The sequence below is a fragment of the Diceros bicornis genome, chromosome 2, assembly GCF_020826845.1.
Source record: "Diceros bicornis minor isolate mBicDic1 chromosome 2, mDicBic1.mat.cur, whole genome shotgun sequence".
Taxonomy (NCBI): Eukaryota; Metazoa; Chordata; class Mammalia; order Perissodactyla; family Rhinocerotidae; genus Diceros; species Diceros bicornis.
Window position 1 is genome coordinate 25,284,864 of NC_080741.1, and position 19,280 is coordinate 25,304,143.

Here is a 19,280-nt window from a genome sequence, read left to right on the forward strand (position 1 = left end):
ACCAGTTTGGACTGGTTATACATTAATCCGGAAGGATTCTTCAGTTCATAGAGTAAACCAGGCCCTGTAGCAATTCACTACATTATTCTTCTTCCCCTTCTAGTCATTTCTGTGTTTATCAGTAAAAATTTTTTTTCTGGGGCACTTTCTTTACCCCACAGTTCAGATGGTAACACTTACCCTGTTAAATCACTGCTTAAACACCAACTAGCTGTGGTTATTCTGACCCTGTGAACAATGGTTAACTTGCAACACTGTTGATGCTGGTCGTGATCCCTGGGAAGCAGCTCTGAGATGGAGATTGCAGGAAGTTTATTAGGGAGTCCTTTTAGGATCAACGCTGATGTAAAGGAAGAGAAGGAAGGGCTGAGCAGAGGCAGAAGTTGGGCTGCAATGCAGTGTCAACAAGATATTTTGCTGACTCCAAGTACACCAGCAGCTAAAACTCCCAGTTGGCCTTCAGAGTTGGGCGGGGGGGCTTTCCGTTATACCCCCTTATTGACGAGTCAGTGAATGCAGGCTGCTCTGGGAAACGGGGGTGACCTTGGTCAAGGTCACTTTCTTCAGCTGAAGGCAATTCCAGAGTGGACTGAGGGCTAAGAGGTGAGGGCTCTGGGTGGACACCCAGCAATTACAGACTTAAGCCTTTTAATTCTGAAGGGGCCTCTGGGCATATAGCACAGCGTACACTACAACTCTGCCAGCCGAATCATTCAGTCTTTTCATTTCCCGTCACAAAAGCAAGGCTTAATTAGTGGCCAAAGGACCATTTGCATTACAAACCTTTTAAAAATGATTTTATATATATATATATATATATATATATATATTTAAAATCATTTTGAATGAACTGAGTTATAGATTTTTTTTCCTTAATTGGGTAAGGTTAAAGTCCCATGTCCTTTGGCAGATATTTTCCCGTTCAGCCTTCTTCATATCTAGGATCTGTGATTATTCCTGTGTTAATTTATATTTAAGATTAATTACATAATATGAAGTCAACGACATAAAAAAAAAAGCCTAGAACAAAATAAAAAAATAAATTCACTAAAATGTGAAATTATTCATAGCAGATGGTATTATGAGAGTCATTTCCAGCTTTATTACACTGTTTTACATTTCTAAATTTTGTAAAATGTACATGTATTATTTTTTAATATTCAAGGAACAACTGTGTATATGCTATATAATTGCAATTGAGTTTACAAAAAATAAATACAGTAAAATTTGGAAAGAAATGCACGAAATCCTTCATATAAAAACAACCAGGCATTCTTTATTTTTCTGTATTTTCCAAGTTTTCCAAAATGAGTTTACATTAATTTTCTATTTTATAAAAATTGTCTTTTTATAAATTACAAAAACTGTGAAGCTTCTAATGTCACCCTGTTAAATATGAGTTTTCCCTCAGTTACTGATAGATATTCTCTATCAAGTAAAAGAAGATTCCTTCTATTGCTTGCTTATTGTGAAGTTTTTTAAAAAATAAGAATATTTATTGTTATATTAAAAAAATCAGTATTTATTGAGATGATGGTATGACTTTTCTTCTCTGTAAATCTGTTAAATTATACAAAGGTTTCCTAAAATGGAACCATCCTTGGCATAAATCCCACATGAGCATGGTACATTTTCTTTTAATACTCTTCTATATTCAGTTTACTAATGTTTTATTTGGGATTTTTAATCTATATTCAAAATGGTATATAGTTATCTTTTTGTTTTACACTCATCTAGTTTTGGTACCAGAATTTTCCAGACTGCCAGCTTGAATTCAGAAATTTTCAGGCTTTTTTGTACTTAGATGCTTTAAGAGAATTATTTGTTCCTTTAAGGCTTGGTAACACTGACCTTTAAAACTGTCTGAAATAGGCTTTAGTGGGGAGTGATAAACAGAATGGGTGAGAAGGTCTCTTTCTCTACTTCCTTCTACAGTTATTGGTCTATTTGAGGTTTTTACGACTTTGGGGGCCTATTTTGGTAATTGACTACCCTCCCCCCCAAAAATTCATTTAATCTAGAAAACTATGCTGATACAGTTTTGCACAAAGTAATCTCATAATTTTTTAGTCTTCTAAATTCACGGTCCTTTTTAAATTCTTAATATTGTTTGCGTTGTCTCTATTTTTTTCCTTGAATACAATTGCCAGAAGTTCAATTCTTTTATTTTCCTTTGATTTTATTGATCATAACTTTTTTTAACTTTGTTGTCTATTTCATTTATTTCTCGTTTCATTTGTATATCCTTCTAGTATACTCTTATTTGGTTTTCTCTTTATAAATTATTATATTTATTTTGTGACTTGAAGAAAAGTTCTACGTATTTTACGTTTTAAATATCTATTTTTTTCTCATGTATTGGATATTTATATATGATATCTTTTATAATACATGCACTTGAAGTATTAATTTTCCTCTGAACCATCTTTGATAATATCCATTGGGTTTAGATATCAAGTATTCTTGGTAACATTATTTCATTTTTAAAACAATATTCATTCATTTCTAAAAGTTTGTAAGTTCATATACTAATTTCTTTTAAAATCAAGAGGTATAGAGAACTTTTAAGGAAACCCAAATGGTGAGAGTTTAAAGTAGATGGAAGGTTTTTTCACTCACATGACTTCTATTTTTTGAAATATTTTGAAATTGTCTTTGCAGAACAAAATCAACTATGGTGAATATTCTATGAGCATGTGAAAAGAGTGTTGGATGGAGTCATACATGCATGTTCATTAATTAGAGATAATAAATAGTATCAAAATTCCCTATAATTGTATTTATTTATTGCCATCATAATCTACCAATTTCTGAGAGAAGTTAAATTATTTCACCGTGATTTGGCTTTTAAAATTTCTTTTGTGTTTCTAACAATTTTTTTTCCGTTAAATTTATATAATTCAGAGCATAAAAATTCATGATTTATATGTTTTCTTGTAATTTTTTAATAAGGGCTATTTTTTAGCCATCTTAAACCAGAAGTCTCTGAATTAATATTTAAATGGGAACCTATGATCTACTATAAAGAAAGAGCATACTATAAAAATATTTTACAATGTAAAAGGAAGGATATGAGGATGAGTGGAAAGGAAATAGAGCCTAAAATTAAAACTGGAGAGGGAACATTTTCTAGTGTAAGTCTCTTTTGATGCAAGAAAAGAGTGAAGTGGGAAGAGAAAAGATAGCAGAGGAAATAATTGCTCTCTAGCAGATAGATCCATTTTGACTCAACAGGATAACACAGATGAGTGAAAATATCTTTTAAGAGGCTACTGCTTAGTTGTCTATAATCCACTATAGTGAGGTAGAAAGAACATGATGTTTTGAGTAAAATCATTAAGGATTCAAATATCAGCTCTCCTACTTTGAATTTTGGCAAATAACACAATTTCTATGACCTTTAGCTTGCTTTTCAATAAATGGAAAACTAATGCCTAGCAAAATGAGGATTAGATGAGAACGAAGACAAAGTTCCTAGCCTTATGCCTAGAACATGACAGGGGCTAATACATTGCTAATACATGATGTTTTGTTGAGAAGTCCTAACTCACTGGAGTGTAAACATAACTTTTAATTTTTTTCCTGGAAATTATCCTCACTCAGTATTGCTCAATAACTGAAATTCCTTATTTAATCATCCTGCTTACTGACACAGCATCTCTTCCCCTTGTATCTTACTCATTTACCTTTATTGACCTGATAGTAACCTCCAGATCATTGAAATCTTCACCTTCTTCCTATCTGTTAGTCCACTACTGTTTTCGTTTTCCTTCTATCTTCATTTCATGGTTCACAATTTTTTGTTTGTTTGTTTTTTTGGTGAGGAAGTTCGGCCCTGAGCTAACATCTGCCAATCCTCCTCTTTTTGCTGAGGAAGACTGGACCTGGGCTAACATCCATGCCCCTCTTCCTCCACTTTATATGAGACGCCGCCACAGCATGGCTTGACAGGTGGTGCATGGGTGGGTGCCCGGGATCCGAACCGGCGAACCCGGGGCCGTCGCAGTGGAGCTCAGGCACTTAACCGCTTGCACCACCGGGCCAGCCCCCATGCTTCACAATTTTAAACTCTCTTTTTCATGTATCCTGAACTCTTTTGCACCTCCGTATTTTCTCTATATCCATCCGGCAAAACTGCAAACAAAAGAAGCAACAATCCATTTTCCCTGACCTGCACACAGGTGGCTAAGAAATACTGGGTTAAAACCTATACTGGGGGAGATGGGAACCACTCTAAATGTGTTATTAGCAGCTTCCAATGGGGCAGTCAGATTCCCCAACAAAACCATCACTTTCCCTACTGGGCTTGAACACCTATCCTCCACAAGAAATATTTTGAGCATTTCTTTCTGTCTTCAAACCACCAGATCCTACTGACTACCTCTCATCCTTAGCATTTGACTTCACCTCCAAAGTCAATGAGGAAGGAAGAAAGGAAGGGAAGGAGGAAGAGAAGGAGAGCAGGAGTGAGGGGAGGGAAGGAGTGAGGGAGAAGCTCTTAAACAGTAGCTATCTCATCTTCCTGCTCTCAAACCCATGTGTTCACCTCCATGTATAGTCAATCTCCTCCTTCCCTCCTATTATAAGAGAGGGATGGGATGACTCTTCCACTCAAGGAGAATCACTCAAAGTAAGGTGTGAAGACACTATGACCTCTATCTCTTTCTGGAAATATTCTTTTCCCTCAGATTCTCTGACACCACATTTATCATTTCCCTCCTTTTTGTGTTTCTCCTTTTCAAACTCTTTTTTGCCTCACAGTTGGCCTATTACATTTTGGAGGGCCTAGTTTTTCTCCTCTCACTCTGACCTTTCTTGCTAGATCATTTCATGATCAATTAAATGACAAAGCCAGGCAACTTGACTCTTGAAGTGTATTTCAGATGTGTCAGCTTCACTCCTCAATGGTGACCACTCCAGTTTAAGCTATTGCTGTGTTTCAACTGAGCTACTAAAATGACGTCCTGAGTGATTTCCTAACAACCTCTATTGACTCTTTCTAATCAATTCCTATACTACAAGTCAACGTGTTATTTTGAAAACTGAAATTTTCTCTTGTCATTTGAATGCTTAAAACCTTGCTATGGCTTCATGTATAGGAACTGTTAATTATCTTCCAGAACTCATTCGTTAATAATAGAATCCCCTCCAACTTACAACTAAGATTTAACAGGACACATGGCTGCCCAACTATGGACTATATTTCCCAGCCTCCTTTGTAGCTGAGTGTAGCTAATATGGTGTGAGTAAAAGTGATGTGTCAACTTCCAGCTCCCTCACAGGAAGCTTCTTGCCCTCCACCTCCTCTTCCTCCTCCCTATAGAGGAGTTGACTTAGACTCAAAGATGGAGGCTCCTTGGGAAGAATGGCAGAGCTGCTCCACTACTTTAGATTAGTAACCCCTGCTCTGTTATAGGAAAGGAGAAGAAAGTGAGATGAAAAAGGTACACACAGAGTGTATGGTTTTCTTATTCAAGACACAACATACATATATTTTAGGGTCTTTTTGCTAGAGCAGCTTAGGCTCTTCCCTAATTAATACTTTTACCATCTCATTATAGTAAAAAGCAAAATTCTTAATCTGGCCTAAAAGGCCCTAGGTGATCTGTCTGGCTTCTGCCTACCTTCTAGTTTCCCTTTTTACTTCTCTTCATCCCATTTTCTTTCTTTCTTTTTTTTTTTTTTTGTGAGGAAGATCAGCCCTGAGCTAACATCCATGCCAATCCTCCACTTTTTGCTGAGGAAGACTGGCCCTGAGCTAACACCCGTGCCCATCTTCCTCCACTTTATGTGGGACGCCGCCACAGCATGGCCCAACAAGTGGTGCATCAGTGCCAAGTGATGCATCAGTGCGTGCCCGGGATCTGAACCCGGGCCGCCAGCAGCGGAGCGCGTGCACTTAACCACTACGCCACGGGGCCGGCCCATCTCCCATTTTCTATATTCCAACCCTCTTGGACTTCTTTCAGTTCTTCAGAGATGCTGAACTCCTTTCTGCCCAAGGCCCTCACACCTTTTATTTGCTCTGTCAAGAATGTTCTTTCCTCTGCTACCCCTCATCTTATCTTCTTAACAACTATTCCTTCTTCAAATTTTAACCCTGGGTCACTCATCTCAAGCAATTGATACCACATCCCCACCCCCACCACCAAATTCCAAAGAATTTGATCAGGTCCCCCTGTTAAATGGTCCCATATCACTTTAGTCTTGTCCTTTCTTTGTTGTGAAATATTGTTTACATTCAAAAATGTAATATTTATAATATATACATAATGTAGCAATATTATTACAAATCTCCATACATCTAAAACTGAGTTTAAGAAATAGAATTTTACTAATACCATTTAATAAAGCACATGGTGGTCCAGCTAGAGACTATATTTTCCAATACGTCTGCAGCTAGCTGTAGTCGTGTAATTACGTGTAGTTTTACAGCACATACATTTCCCTAAACAATATGTTGTTTAGTTTTGCATGTGTGTGAATATTATAAAAATGTCGCCGTGTTGTCAGTGTTCTTCTATTTCTTGCTTTTGTACTCAATATTACATTTCTGAGTTGTTTCTATACTAATAGGTACTATTTCATTCATTTTTCATTTATTCCCACATAAGTCCAGTATAATGGAATTTTAATATCCTATGTCATGACTACCACAATTCATGCATTCTCTTGTTTATGGATATTTGGCTTGTTTCTAGTTATACACACAAACACACATATATATATTACATACATATGTATATATATGTGTGTATATGCAAATTACAAATATTGCTATCATAATATTTTGTATAGATACATGTATTTATTATTATTTTTTTAATGAGTTTCTCCCTATTCTATTTGTGATTTTTTTTCATTAGGGAGTCACAAACCCAGGATCTTTTAAAATTCATTCCTCTGCTTGGGAGATTTTAGATCACCTAAGTGGAATGGTTTTCAACCCCAGCCTTGCATGAGGGTTAAATTGTGACTAAAACTTTTCAAAGAAAAATTTTTTTTCTTCCATTTAGAGCCAAGATCAAGATACATTTCTTTGACATTTTCCTTTGAGGGGCCCTTTTTTAAGACTATAAATTGTTGTTGCTTGATTTGGAAAATCTCAGCTATTAATTATATTTCTCCACTAAGAAGGAATCGGCTTATTGGCTGTCATAAATCTCTAATCTGGCCCATTTTGCAGTTAGCATTGTAATTCCGCCTGGCAATTTGATAACCAACTAATATTGCATAAGCAGCCTGCTGGCTTTTCCTACCACATTTCTGTAGACATTATTTTAAAACTCTGGCTGTTTTCAAATTTAAATATATTTAAAATTACTCCCTGATGGGTTAATGATTACATTTTCAGATGCAATTTGTAAGAGTTCTATGCAGAGCAAAAAACTGAACACATGAAGACATGGTCTTAACTTTTAGCAACACGATGAAATGCACTTTGTTCAGCCATGAGTTTCAAAACAAAGTGCCCCTTTTGATGTTCTACTTTGTATTTTTTAATCAGTCTTTAGTGATTCAAGCCTATAGTAATATATCATACTTTACTTCAAACATTCTTTCAAAGTATGAAGCAAAAGGTGAACAATTTAAAAAAATGTAACATCAGATTAGACTTTTGCAGTGAATAAAACATCCTATTTTCTGGTCATTAAAGGCATCCCAGGGTGGAGTGGAAATGCGGGGTGGTTAAAATCCTGGCTTCACATGCTTGCTCCACTCCTGACTAGCTGCTTGATCATATGACATGATATTAGATCTTTCAGTTTTCTCATCTGTAAGTGGAGGATAATAATACTTATCTCACTAAGTACTTAGGAGGATTAATTGAAATTTATTAATACTGAGGCTCTAGAACAGGGCTTAGCACACAGGAGCCATCAATAATTGTTACATGGTTTCCCCAACGTAGCAACCAAACCAAATCACTTTTATGAAGAAGAGGAATCAGACAGCCCTCATAATACTATAGAGGTTTGATGATGAAGCTTAGATAAATAATAGTTTTTAATTTTTTTATTTTGCAATCACTTTAGTATAGATACAGTTTATTTAGGATGAAATTGTATGTTCACCAACTGACCAAATAAGACTAAATGTTTCTTGATGTCGTATAATCAATTTATTTATTTCTCTTGGACAATAGCCTTTTGAAAAGAAGTAAAGACATAAAGATGTTGGAAGAAAGCGTGCATAGAGTTTTAAAAATAATTTTTGAGTAAAGAGAGTTTTGCTACGCAGGACATAATGTCTAGACACCACAAACGAATAGATTTGTAAGTTTGAGAACATACAAATTTAAAAATTCTATACTGCGTAAATAAAATCCAAAGTCAAGTAACAAAATGGGAATATTGGCAGCATTTATGACAAGAAAATGGGAATTAGTATACAAAGAGTTCTTACAAGTAATTAGAAAAGTACCAACTTAATTTCAAAACTGGCAAAAATAATATGAATAGACTTCATAAAAATAAATGCAAATGGATAAATATTTAAATGAATGCCCATCCACATGCATCATTTTTTAAAAGCAAATTCAAACAATAATATGGCATTTTTCAACTATCAAAATGTTAGGCAACATTTTATGTTTCATAATTTTGATGTGTGTGTGGTGAACAGGCACACCCATTCATTGTTGCTGGGAGTATAAATTGCTGGAATGAAATTTGAACTACGTATATCAAAATTGAAAATGTACATACCCACTGCTAGTAACTTATTTACTGAATGTCTTGGCACAACAATGCAAAGCTCTCTGCACTCAAGAATTTTCATTCCAGGATTATCTACACAGGTTTTTGTTTTTTTTTAATTCTGGATAAATGTTCATGATAGGAAAATAGTAAAATAACTAAGGCTAGTTATATCCTTAACACGGTATACTCTTAGCTATAAAAAGGAATGAGAGAGAACTATAACGTGCATATTTGGAATAATTTACATTATTTTGGTGTGAAAAAAGTAATATGCAAATAGTTTTTATTGTAAACTTCCATTTATGCAAAGAAATAAATATAAACGTGGATATAGCACATGTATTAGATTTTTTTAGGAAAAAAAATCAAGAAAAAAGTTGAGAGAGAATTAGGGGTATAACTGTGGAATAGCAGGAAGGAAGGAGTAAGATTTTTCACTTAATGCTTTTCCGAACTGTTTGAAAGTTTCTCTATACTCATGTATGTTTTACTTTAATTTTAAAAAATTAATGAAGTTAATATGCTAACAAAAATATGTAAATTATAAAGGACTAAAATTAATGTCATTAGGAGCCAGCAAATAATTTTAGGTGTTGAAAAATATGTACTATGTGCTGTTGAAGGGGAACTGTTAAAACTCGACATTCTTGGCGTGAAATGATACATTCATTGATGCTTAATGAGTTTTATTTTCCCCCAGACAAAGCCAAAGGAAGATCAAGAGCAGGGACCCACTTTGACTCAGCCCGGAGACGGAGTCGAGCGGTCCTTTATCACATCTCTGGGCACCTGCAAAGAAGAGAAAAGAACAAACTGAAAATAAATAATGTAGGTGGTATGTGTGTACACTATGAATGCTAGAGTTTCCCCTGATGGCAATGTTTGATTCGCTAAAGAAAGGCTCCAATTACTCGTTTATTGGCTTTCCTAGATCTCTTTCCACTTTGGCTTGTGCTTTTCCATAAAGAACAAACTGAAAAAGGTCAGCAGTCATGAGGCATTTCTGTAGTAAAAGTGCTTAATCATAGTGTTATCACAGCATAGAGATGAGAATATTACTGCAGTGAGTATAATATAGTACTAGCGATGCAAGCGGGGACATACTGGTTATGTTTTGTGAACAAGATGATGCAGCCAGTCATATTACACATTCATAGTTTGTTGGTTAAAATCTCTCAAATTTAATTTTAGTTCCATCTATTTTGCACTTTATCTAATTTTGCTTAATGCTTTTATCCAGAGGGACCATGAACAAATCAAAGTCATTATTCCATTTAAAAATTTACATTTTATACAAAACACAGTTGGACATTTCACACAGTGGAACATTGGATTTGAAATTACAGACCATACATTATACAGTTATGTAAAAATTTGCACCCTTAGTAAATTATAGTAGGACTACTTTCTGAAACCTGGTGCTTATCTGTTAAAAGCCACAGCAAATAACTGTGCCTGTAAAAGGTGGTTCTTTGCAGAGTTTTACATGACACACATCCTCCAGGATTTCACACTTAATTTCATAATTGGTCCATAGCACTAAGAGACTTCACTGAGAAACCCAGAACTATGTCTGTTTAGTTGTAGATATTCAAAGATAATTTTTCAAATATGGTAATGTCATGAATTTGCATCGTGTAATCCTCAGAATACATGGCTTTGAGGGTGTGTGTGACTGTGGGTGGCAGATATAAGTACTCAGGTTCTAACTTGCCAATGACATTAAAAAGTCATATCAAACAACCAGAGCTATGTTGGAATCGATCTAAGACCCAAAAGCTCTGGGAGTTGGGGACACAAGGGGATTCTTTGGCATCTTACTTTTTATGTAGAAAGCTCAAGACTACCTAATCTGACATACAAATGCTTTGATACAACAGAGTCCTGCATTAGATATACAAAGCATCTGCTTATCTGATTGTAGTGAACAAAGAAAGATGCATGAGCCTGGGTGTGGAGCGAAATCTGACATGAAAATGCTGCAAACCTGGTTCTGCTTCAATGTGATTTCTCTCTGGAAGCCAGAACAAGCTGTTTTGATTCATTTGTGCTCCAGGAACATCACTCATGCTGGTGCTGATCTGCCACGTACCCCTGTTAAGAGTCACACACTGCTTATGTTGTCCTGACGATATACAGATTTTCTAGGCATACCAGTGCCTTAGTGTCACATTGATTTCCTGAGAGTCCAGGGATACACTTGAAACAGTGCACACCGCTTGATCTATGGATCCTTCCACTGATTCCTATTTACATGTCTCTTCAATTACCAAGTCAGCCATAGTGACAGTAAACAAGTTCTAGGAAGAAACAAAGGTAACCACATCTGGGCTTGAATCAATGCAAGCCAACCAGCAAACCACCTAATCAAATATTAGCCAGAGATTCTGTAACGCTGAGCCAACACTGTCTTCTAGACTTCAGTTGAGAATCATTTAAATATAGCAAGTATTAGTGAGCTTTAAAATGTATTTTCTGAACATGCTGTTTTTCCCCTTAGATTCAGTAAAGTACTGAACAGTACTTAAAAATCTGATTTAAAAAATCATAACTCCCACTGCTTAGCTAATTTGCTAAATTGCCATTCATTTAAGAAGTACAAACATCAGAGTGGAGCATTAAAATAATACATAGTAATTCAGGACGAGTAATCAACACAGTGACTCTGACAATACAGGTAACATCTTACTTCTGAAAGCGAAGTGTGGAATCAGGACTGGCCCTGTTCACCATCTCCTTTCAAGGAGAACAGAGTAGAATGGCTAAACGACAGCAGGAAGAGAGAAGGAAGAAGAGGAAGAAATGATCTGGATAGTTTATTGGCTAAACAATCAGTCTTTGGGGAATTCTGGCTATATGAACATTCACACACACACACAAAAGAGTTCTTAACATTTTTGTAACTCTTTGCTATTTACAGATTCCTTTTACTTACATCATATTATTTGATTCTTACAGCAAGCCAGTACTAATGATTTTTATCAGTTCCATTTTAATGAGGGAAAAGAACAACTTACTTGAGATCTCAAAAGGAGAAGCAGCGGATGTGGGCCCCTCCATGAATCCCCTGACTCAAAGCCACTGTGTTCCTGCCTCTCCCTTGCTGCTTCTCTGATCCAGTTCTGTGGAATAGGCATATATGATTCAACCATGAACAAATTAACTCATCAGGCCATTAGCAAGGTTTGGAAATCAGGATGTAACACCTTTTAGTCTGGGCTCTAACTTTGCCTGGTACGTCTTGGAAAAGGTGTTTAATTTCTGCCTCCCTTGATTTGCTACTCTATTAGATGACATTGGGATGATGCAAGAGTCTCCACCACAAACTGAAAGATCACATGAGAGTCTTGGGAGCTTGAAAGGAGAGTGGTTTAAATGCCTGAATATTACCAGCATGGTAGTGTGCTAGCCATCATCGAGGGCACGCACTATGCTGGAATTACTCGGCATAGTGACTGTAGAAACATTTTCCTATCCCTTTTTTCATTCAGAAGTTAGTTTCAAAGAAATGTTACAAAAATTTTTCAGGGCCAGCCCGGTGGCTTAGCAGTTAATTGCTCGTGCTCCGCTGCTGGCGGCCCGGGTTTGGATCCCGGGCGAGCACCGACGCACCGCTTCTTTGGCCATGCTGAGGCCGCGTCCCACATACAGCAACTAGAAGGATGTGCAGCTATGACATACAACTATCTACTGGGGCTTTGGGGGGAAAATAAATAAATAAATAAAATTATACAAAAATTATTTAGGAAACAGTTACCTTAGTTAGGCTTTGGCCTTAACTATTATGTTTCAATAATTCTTAGAGTTTACACAACTAAAGTATCATTGGCACAAAAGAATATGCTTCAAAATTAATAAATAATATGTAATTAAAATAGAAAATAGTGTATCATTCTTTAGGCAAATTCCATATGTTGCAGGGTTATAAATGATATGTCTTTTTCTCTTACTTGCTACTTTCCAACTGTAAGAAATTTTCTTCCTTTCCAAAGGTTTTTGATAAAACTTTACAAATACAGTGGTGGGAGGAGAGGAGCATCTATTTTTTTGTGTGTGTGTGTGAGGAAGATCAGCCCTGAGCTAGCATCCATGCTAATCCTCCTCTTTTTGCTGAGGAAGACCAGTTCTGAGCTAACATCTATTGCCAATCCTCCTCCTTTTTTTTTTTTTCCCCAAAGCCCCAGTAGATAGTTGTATGTCATAGTTGCACATCCTTCTAGTTGCTGTATGTGGAACGTGGCCTCAGCATGGCCGGAGAAGTGGTGCGTTGGTGCGCGCCTGGGAGCCGAACCTGGGCCGCCAGCAGCAGAGTGCATGCACTTAACTGCTAAGCCACGGGGCCGGCCCAGAGGAGCATCTATTTTTTCACTCAGGTGGTTGAGTCAAGATGTATGCAAGATTTGAGTTAAAAACTTTTCAAAATTTAAGTCTAATCTGAGATGTATTGGATTCTCAGTATCTTTTAAAATAATTTTAAATAACATGTTTTAAGTAGCCTATAAAAATGAAATAGTGTGATTTATTTTCTGATTTGTGGAGATTACTAATATATTGCTGACCTTTTGAATCAACATCACTAATGCTTCATGTAATTAGAATAATCCGAAGAAAATACTTTGCTTCTTGAGTTTTCCCAACTCTCATTCCTAGAGCTGGCTTCTCCCTCAAACAAGGTAAAATTTTAATTACTGTAACAAGGTAGGAAAAGACTTATTTGGATAGAAATTGAGATATTCCCCTATGGCTTCTGGTAATATCTTATTGTAGTAAATATTTGAAAAAAAAATATATTAGAATCCATCATGTCCTACTCTAAATAGATGTGCTTATCAACCTTGAGGGGATTAATACTTATGGACCCTAACTCTCCCTTCTCCTATGCACCAGCCTAAGCTTTGATGAGAATGCCAACACTTATACTTCATTCTCCTCTTCTCAGTTTTATGCCAAAATCTACTATTGGAACTTGTTCCTGGAAACCAGAGAATGAGGCGAAGGTGGCAGGTTAAGTATCAGGGAATTGAATGGAACTTACATGCAGTGGCAGATGGACATCAAAGAACCATCTGGAAGTAGTGACGCAGTCCCTCACTATGAAATCCTGGTATTATGAGGTGCCTGTGTGGGTTGAGTGAGAATATTAACAGGAAGTAGAAACATGTGTTGGGAATGCCTACCAAGGAGAGATGCAAGATAGGAGGCATTAATATTAAGGTAGCAAAAATATTTGGTCACTGCTAGTCACCAGTAAAGAGCTAAGTTTTCCTCATTGCTCTGAACCTTTCTTGAATCCTCAAGTATTTCAGGAATCCTTGAACATACCACATTAATTTACTCTTCCCTCAGTGGCTGAAACAAGAAGACACAATGTGACCTGCAAGTAACATGTATTCCAGAACTTTTAATTGTTCTGTTTGTTCAACTTAACTTTCAAATTTAAGTATCCATTACCTGTCTTGTATTTCACATTAATTGAGGTCAAAGCAAGGTCTGCAAGTATCTGGTCATAGGCTTGTCAAATTTCCACACGCGCTATTGTTGGGCCTCCCTTTGTCTCATAGCAAGAAGGAGAATTGTTCGTCAATTTGGACAGCTTTCAAAGTGAAGTGCTTTTGTAGTTATAAACGCTCCAGCTATTCTTCTGCATTTAATCAGCTGCACAGTGAACATTGCCTTTCTCCTCCCATGACTTGAATAATAACACTTAAGTAACCTTTTCTCACTTTGCCATCTTAACAAGGGCTAGCCAGTGTCAGAATAAATCCACGTCAACCAAGTTTATGAGATTTGAGTTCCCAATTTGCAACTTCACCAACAACCACAATGCAAAAAAGCAAGTAGTTAGCACAGCCTGGTTATATTTTGAAGGAAATGTAAACAGCTGTTTACAATAGAATGTTGATCATATAACTCTATCTTTTCTAGAAAAAAAATGGTACCTTTGCTGTCATTAGAAGAATTTCAGGTCAAGTATATTCTTTAGATAATGACTATTATCTCAAAACAATAAGTATATGCAATGTCCCCATGACAATAGGAATATAAATATATCTTTGTGTTTATAATGCATGTAGGGTTATACTTGCAACTGTGGATGTTTTTAGGTGACATTTTGGGTAACAGTCTTTTTATTTTTTAATGAAAAAAAATTGGATTACTCACTTAACATTCATGACTAAACTCTACCTGTTCTTGTTCCTTACAACAAAGATCTCTGCTCAATTTTGATATATACATCTCCACTTTTTGCATCACCAACTTCTAAAAGTCACTTGTGAGATATATTGACCTTGTATGTATAAATGATCCTCCTCACAGAAATGTGCATTTAAGGCTGTGTGATCCTTGTTTCTAATGTTGTGTCTCCCTTCTCTCCTTTTTGTCTTTATCCACAGAACGTTTTTGTAGATAAACCAGCATTTCCGGAGTACAAAGTTTCTGATGCAAAAAAGTCCAAATTCATACTTTTGCATTTTAGCACTTTTAAAGCTGGCTGGGACTGGCTTATTCTGTTGGCGACGTTTTATGTTGCCGTGACTGTACCTTACAACGTTTGCTTTATCGGCAACGATGACCTGTCCACGACTCGGAGCACAACAGTCAGTGACATTGCAGTGGAGATTCTTTTTATTATAGGTAAGAACCAACAGCTGCCTTCCTAGCAGATTTGCATAGAGGAAGTAAGTGTGTTCCAGATTTTTCTGACGCGAATTTGAACTAAGATCCATTTGCATGGGCATGACTCAGTCTCTGATGCAAATTTTGAAGAAGCACATATTTGGATTTCTGGAAATTGCCTCTTCCAGCTCTTTCACTGTTCCTTTATTCAAACAGATCTAAACTGGTGTTCTGTGTTTCTATCCTTATTTTGCCAAAAATGGTCTAAAAAAGGCTTAATGGCTATTTTGTTTGTACTCTCACATCCATCATGATCTTAACTGTGTAAGGTCGGAGATGGAGCTTGGCAAGAACCCATCAGTGGTGTTCAGAGAGCAGTCTAATCCTGGCATGGTTCTCCATGCCCTTCCATGCCCTTTTGGCATGTTGATGGCAACTGCCATAGGTGGCCTGGTTGCAGAAGCAAAGAATTACATAAGCCTTCTAGTTAACCGAGAAAAGCAGTGAGTATGTGATTTTAACCAAAGAAGAGGTCCCAAGGGATGTTTGCTAAGCGTATTTACTTCTAGAATATTGGGAATCTCAGTTGAAGCTGTTTTTGCTCCACGCTTGTAAGCCTTTTCCTATTTTCCTGTCCTTTAAATCTTCATCTTGTTAGGCCAAAGCCTAGCTCTTTCTTGCTCATTCTAGGACAGATTCTAGATCTCCATTAAAGCTTAGATTGACTCCCTGTCCAGTTCTTGACCTGGTTATGGTGATATACGGCAACATCTTAACTGTAAAGATAAGAGAATGTTTCGAAAATGTTTTCGAGCAGGTAAGTGAATAAAGGAATAAGAAATGGATCTTAAAAGTTCAAAGAAAAGGAAATAAATACATGAGACAGACCAAAACCTGTTTCAATGGTGCTGGTACTTTTTTCTCTGTGAGCTGGTAAAGCTTTGGGGCCAGAGTGAGTTCTTTAGCTGAATGTCAGTACATGTTTGCTCTGGGTGAGTTTGTATGCTCTTGGTGTGGCTTTGGCATCACTATTAACATTGCAACTACAGGGACACCCCTCAGAGATATGTTAGGACCCCTGTTCCCACCCCAAACATGGTGGCTGTAGTATGTTTAGGCCACTAGATGGCAATGTTGTCTAGTTAGGTAGCTTGGAAAAGCTACAAACTCAAGAAAATTTGTCTTTGTTTTTTTTAAAATTAAACTATTCTTTATTGGAAAGGTATAACAATAAAGGGATATTAAATCACTATTAAATGGAAAAATAACATTCCAGTTCGAAAAACAATTTAAAAGGAAAATTGTAAACAAATTGGTGTGTCCATATGCCAATCCATTATAGTTTTATATCCTTTGCTAACCTTTAGTGCCGTCTCCCCCCCACCCATGGCATACACATAAATTAGCACCCTAAAGACTCCTTGTGACCTCATCAAAGTTCTCAAAAACTTGGGAAGTCATTCAACATGTCTGAGCCTGAGTATCTGCTTAACAAATATTTTTTCTTCTTATTATTACTATTATTATTGTTATTTACAACTCTGTCATAGGGCCAAGGTTATATCTTGAACTTTCTTTTCAGCTCTTCTTGGTTCTTAGATATTTGAAATTCCAAGGGCTTAGAAGCCACTTCTGGTACTCCATGCTCATTGGCAGATGATGACTTGTTTACACTCAGGACAAGTGACACCTGTGAGAAAGATATTTTGTACTAAACCAATAGAGTCTGGCTTGCCCCCTTTCCTCTACACCAGCATAGTTGCCCCAGAATCTTCTGTGTTCTTTCTTACTGTCATTACTACTGTGCTCCAGGCGGCAAGATGTTTCTCTATGTAGGCAATACCCATCCCTTACTAGTTTCATGACAAAGGAATGGAAATGCCCTCCTGTTTTTATGCATTTTACCTTCTACAAAGATTACTTTAGAACTTAAGATTTTGGTCTGCTAACAGTTTTGGTATGATTCCTGCCTCGAATCTCTTGTTGACCTATTTTTATAAGCAGTAAAACCTTCCTTGCTCTTTCCTACTACTATCTTCCTGCTCTTTCATCTTTTAAATGAGTTTAAATGTATCTACAACTTATTATAACATATTTGGAAAAATAGCTTAAACTAATATTTCTCGAAGTATGTTTCCCAGAAACTTTATGTATGAAATATTTCACAAAAGTGGCCTAAAAATGATCATTGAGAAATAAGTCAAAATACTAGGAATAAAAAAGTGTATTGCCTATAATATTGTATTTTTACAATACTAAGGCAACATTTGTACCATTTAATATTTATTAAATGGGTATGTGTGGTAATGTGGTAATGTGTGGTAACATATTTAACATACTGTTTATTTTCTATTTCTAGAATAGTGTTATTAAATTGACATTTTATAATCAATCGGGTCAGAATTGTTAAAAAGTAGTTTAAAAGAAGGTTTGGGAAGGAAAGGTTTTCATATAGCTAAACGATGCTTTTAAAATATTTTGTGATTTGTACTACTCTATATAAATGTAAGGCAATGTGATTATTTTCTAGATGGGGAAAAATTAAATGTTCCATGAAAAAAGAATGTATAGTCAAAATGAAAGTTGGGAGATAATATGTCTCTTTTGGAGATGCAAAATACGCTTTAGCATTATAAATCCTCTGAGAAATTCAGTCATAAAGAAATCAGTTTAACTCTGATTAATCCAGCACCTCCTAAAGTTATTTTTACCTCAGAACTCATTGCCCCCCAGACCACTTAGTACACTCTTTTGGGAAGACTGACTTAAAAACATTCTTCCCTGATGGATTCACCATAAAGAAAGTATCTGAGTGCAATTATGCTAGTCAAAATATAACTATGAATGGTGAGCTTGACTCTTTCCTAACTACTCTCTTCCTCTTGAGTTACAAAGTGAGTATAAAATTACTTTTAGTTTGAAAACCATCATGTATTAACTTAGCTGCTGATTCAAAGCCATACAGAAACTTAAAATGAGAAGTGACCTAAAAAAGAAAAAAAAAAGAAAAGTGACCTACTAGTAATTAATCCGATCCAATCTTTCTTACTTTATAGGTGGGGAAATTGAGTCCTAGTGATTTGCCCAAGCCTCCATGACTAACTGATGGCAGACTCAGGTCTCCTGGGTATTGGATCAGGCTTTTTAAGAGTTTATAATCAATATGATTCCATTTTCTGAAAAATTCCACTCAATTTGCTTTCCTTTATTTATAACAAGGAGACAGAAAATGAGAGAAAGAAGTGCCAACTTCCTTCTCTTTCTTCCATGAATGCAGAAACTGATAGTTTGAATCTCTGAAATCTTGGTGGTAAAAACTGTAGTATACCCATAGGTCCAACAATCACTTCCCCCAGTTCCTTACTAAAATACCAAAGAACCCACTTTTTTGCAGGCAACAGTATGCCCAGACCCAGGGAAATTAATTATGACTATTCTAAGCCAGTGGTATTTCCATTACCCTTAGCCAGTTTCAGATGTAGGGTTAATTATGTGACCAGTTCTATCCAATAGGATACAAAAAGATCGTTTCTGAGGACTTCTTGGAAATCTCTTTTTTTCCCCCTGAAAAAAGAAGAGAGACATGTGAGGGAAAAATACTTGTGTCCCTATTCCTTCTTTTCCCAGGATTTGTGGATGGGAGGACATGATGTGTGTACCTATGACAGCCATCCTTAATTGTTGGGAAAGACATAGGAAAGAAGATATGGATGGCAGAGCAGAAAGTTGAGATATTGCACCTCTGAACTCCTTATCGGGTGATATAGTAATGCTATCATTATGGGAGCCACTGTTAATTGGATATTCTGTTACTGATAGCTATATCATTCTAAAAAAAAAAAAAAATACCACTCTAGCATCTGTGACCCCTTCACTGAGCTATTTCTGAGGTTCTAAGATATATCCTTTCCAAAGAAACAGAATGCTTTTTCTTCTTTCCTGTAATTCCACTGTAAGCCT

The 19,280-nt window shown here is 36.3% G+C and overlaps 1 protein-coding gene across 1 annotated transcript in view; it reads left to right on the forward strand.

Annotated features, from left to right (window-relative positions):
* The window catches only part of KCNH8 (potassium voltage-gated channel subfamily H member 8), a 371,503-nt gene that overhangs the window by 198,245 nt on the left and 153,978 nt on the right, over positions 1–19,280 (forward strand). Inside the window, exons 4-5 of the mRNA XM_058553749.1 lie at positions 9,403–9,530; positions 15,098–15,338. Of these exons, the coding sequence (XP_058409732.1) occupies positions 9,403–9,530; positions 15,098–15,338 (369 nt within the window). The remainder of the gene's footprint in view (positions 1–9,402; positions 9,531–15,097; positions 15,339–19,280) is intronic.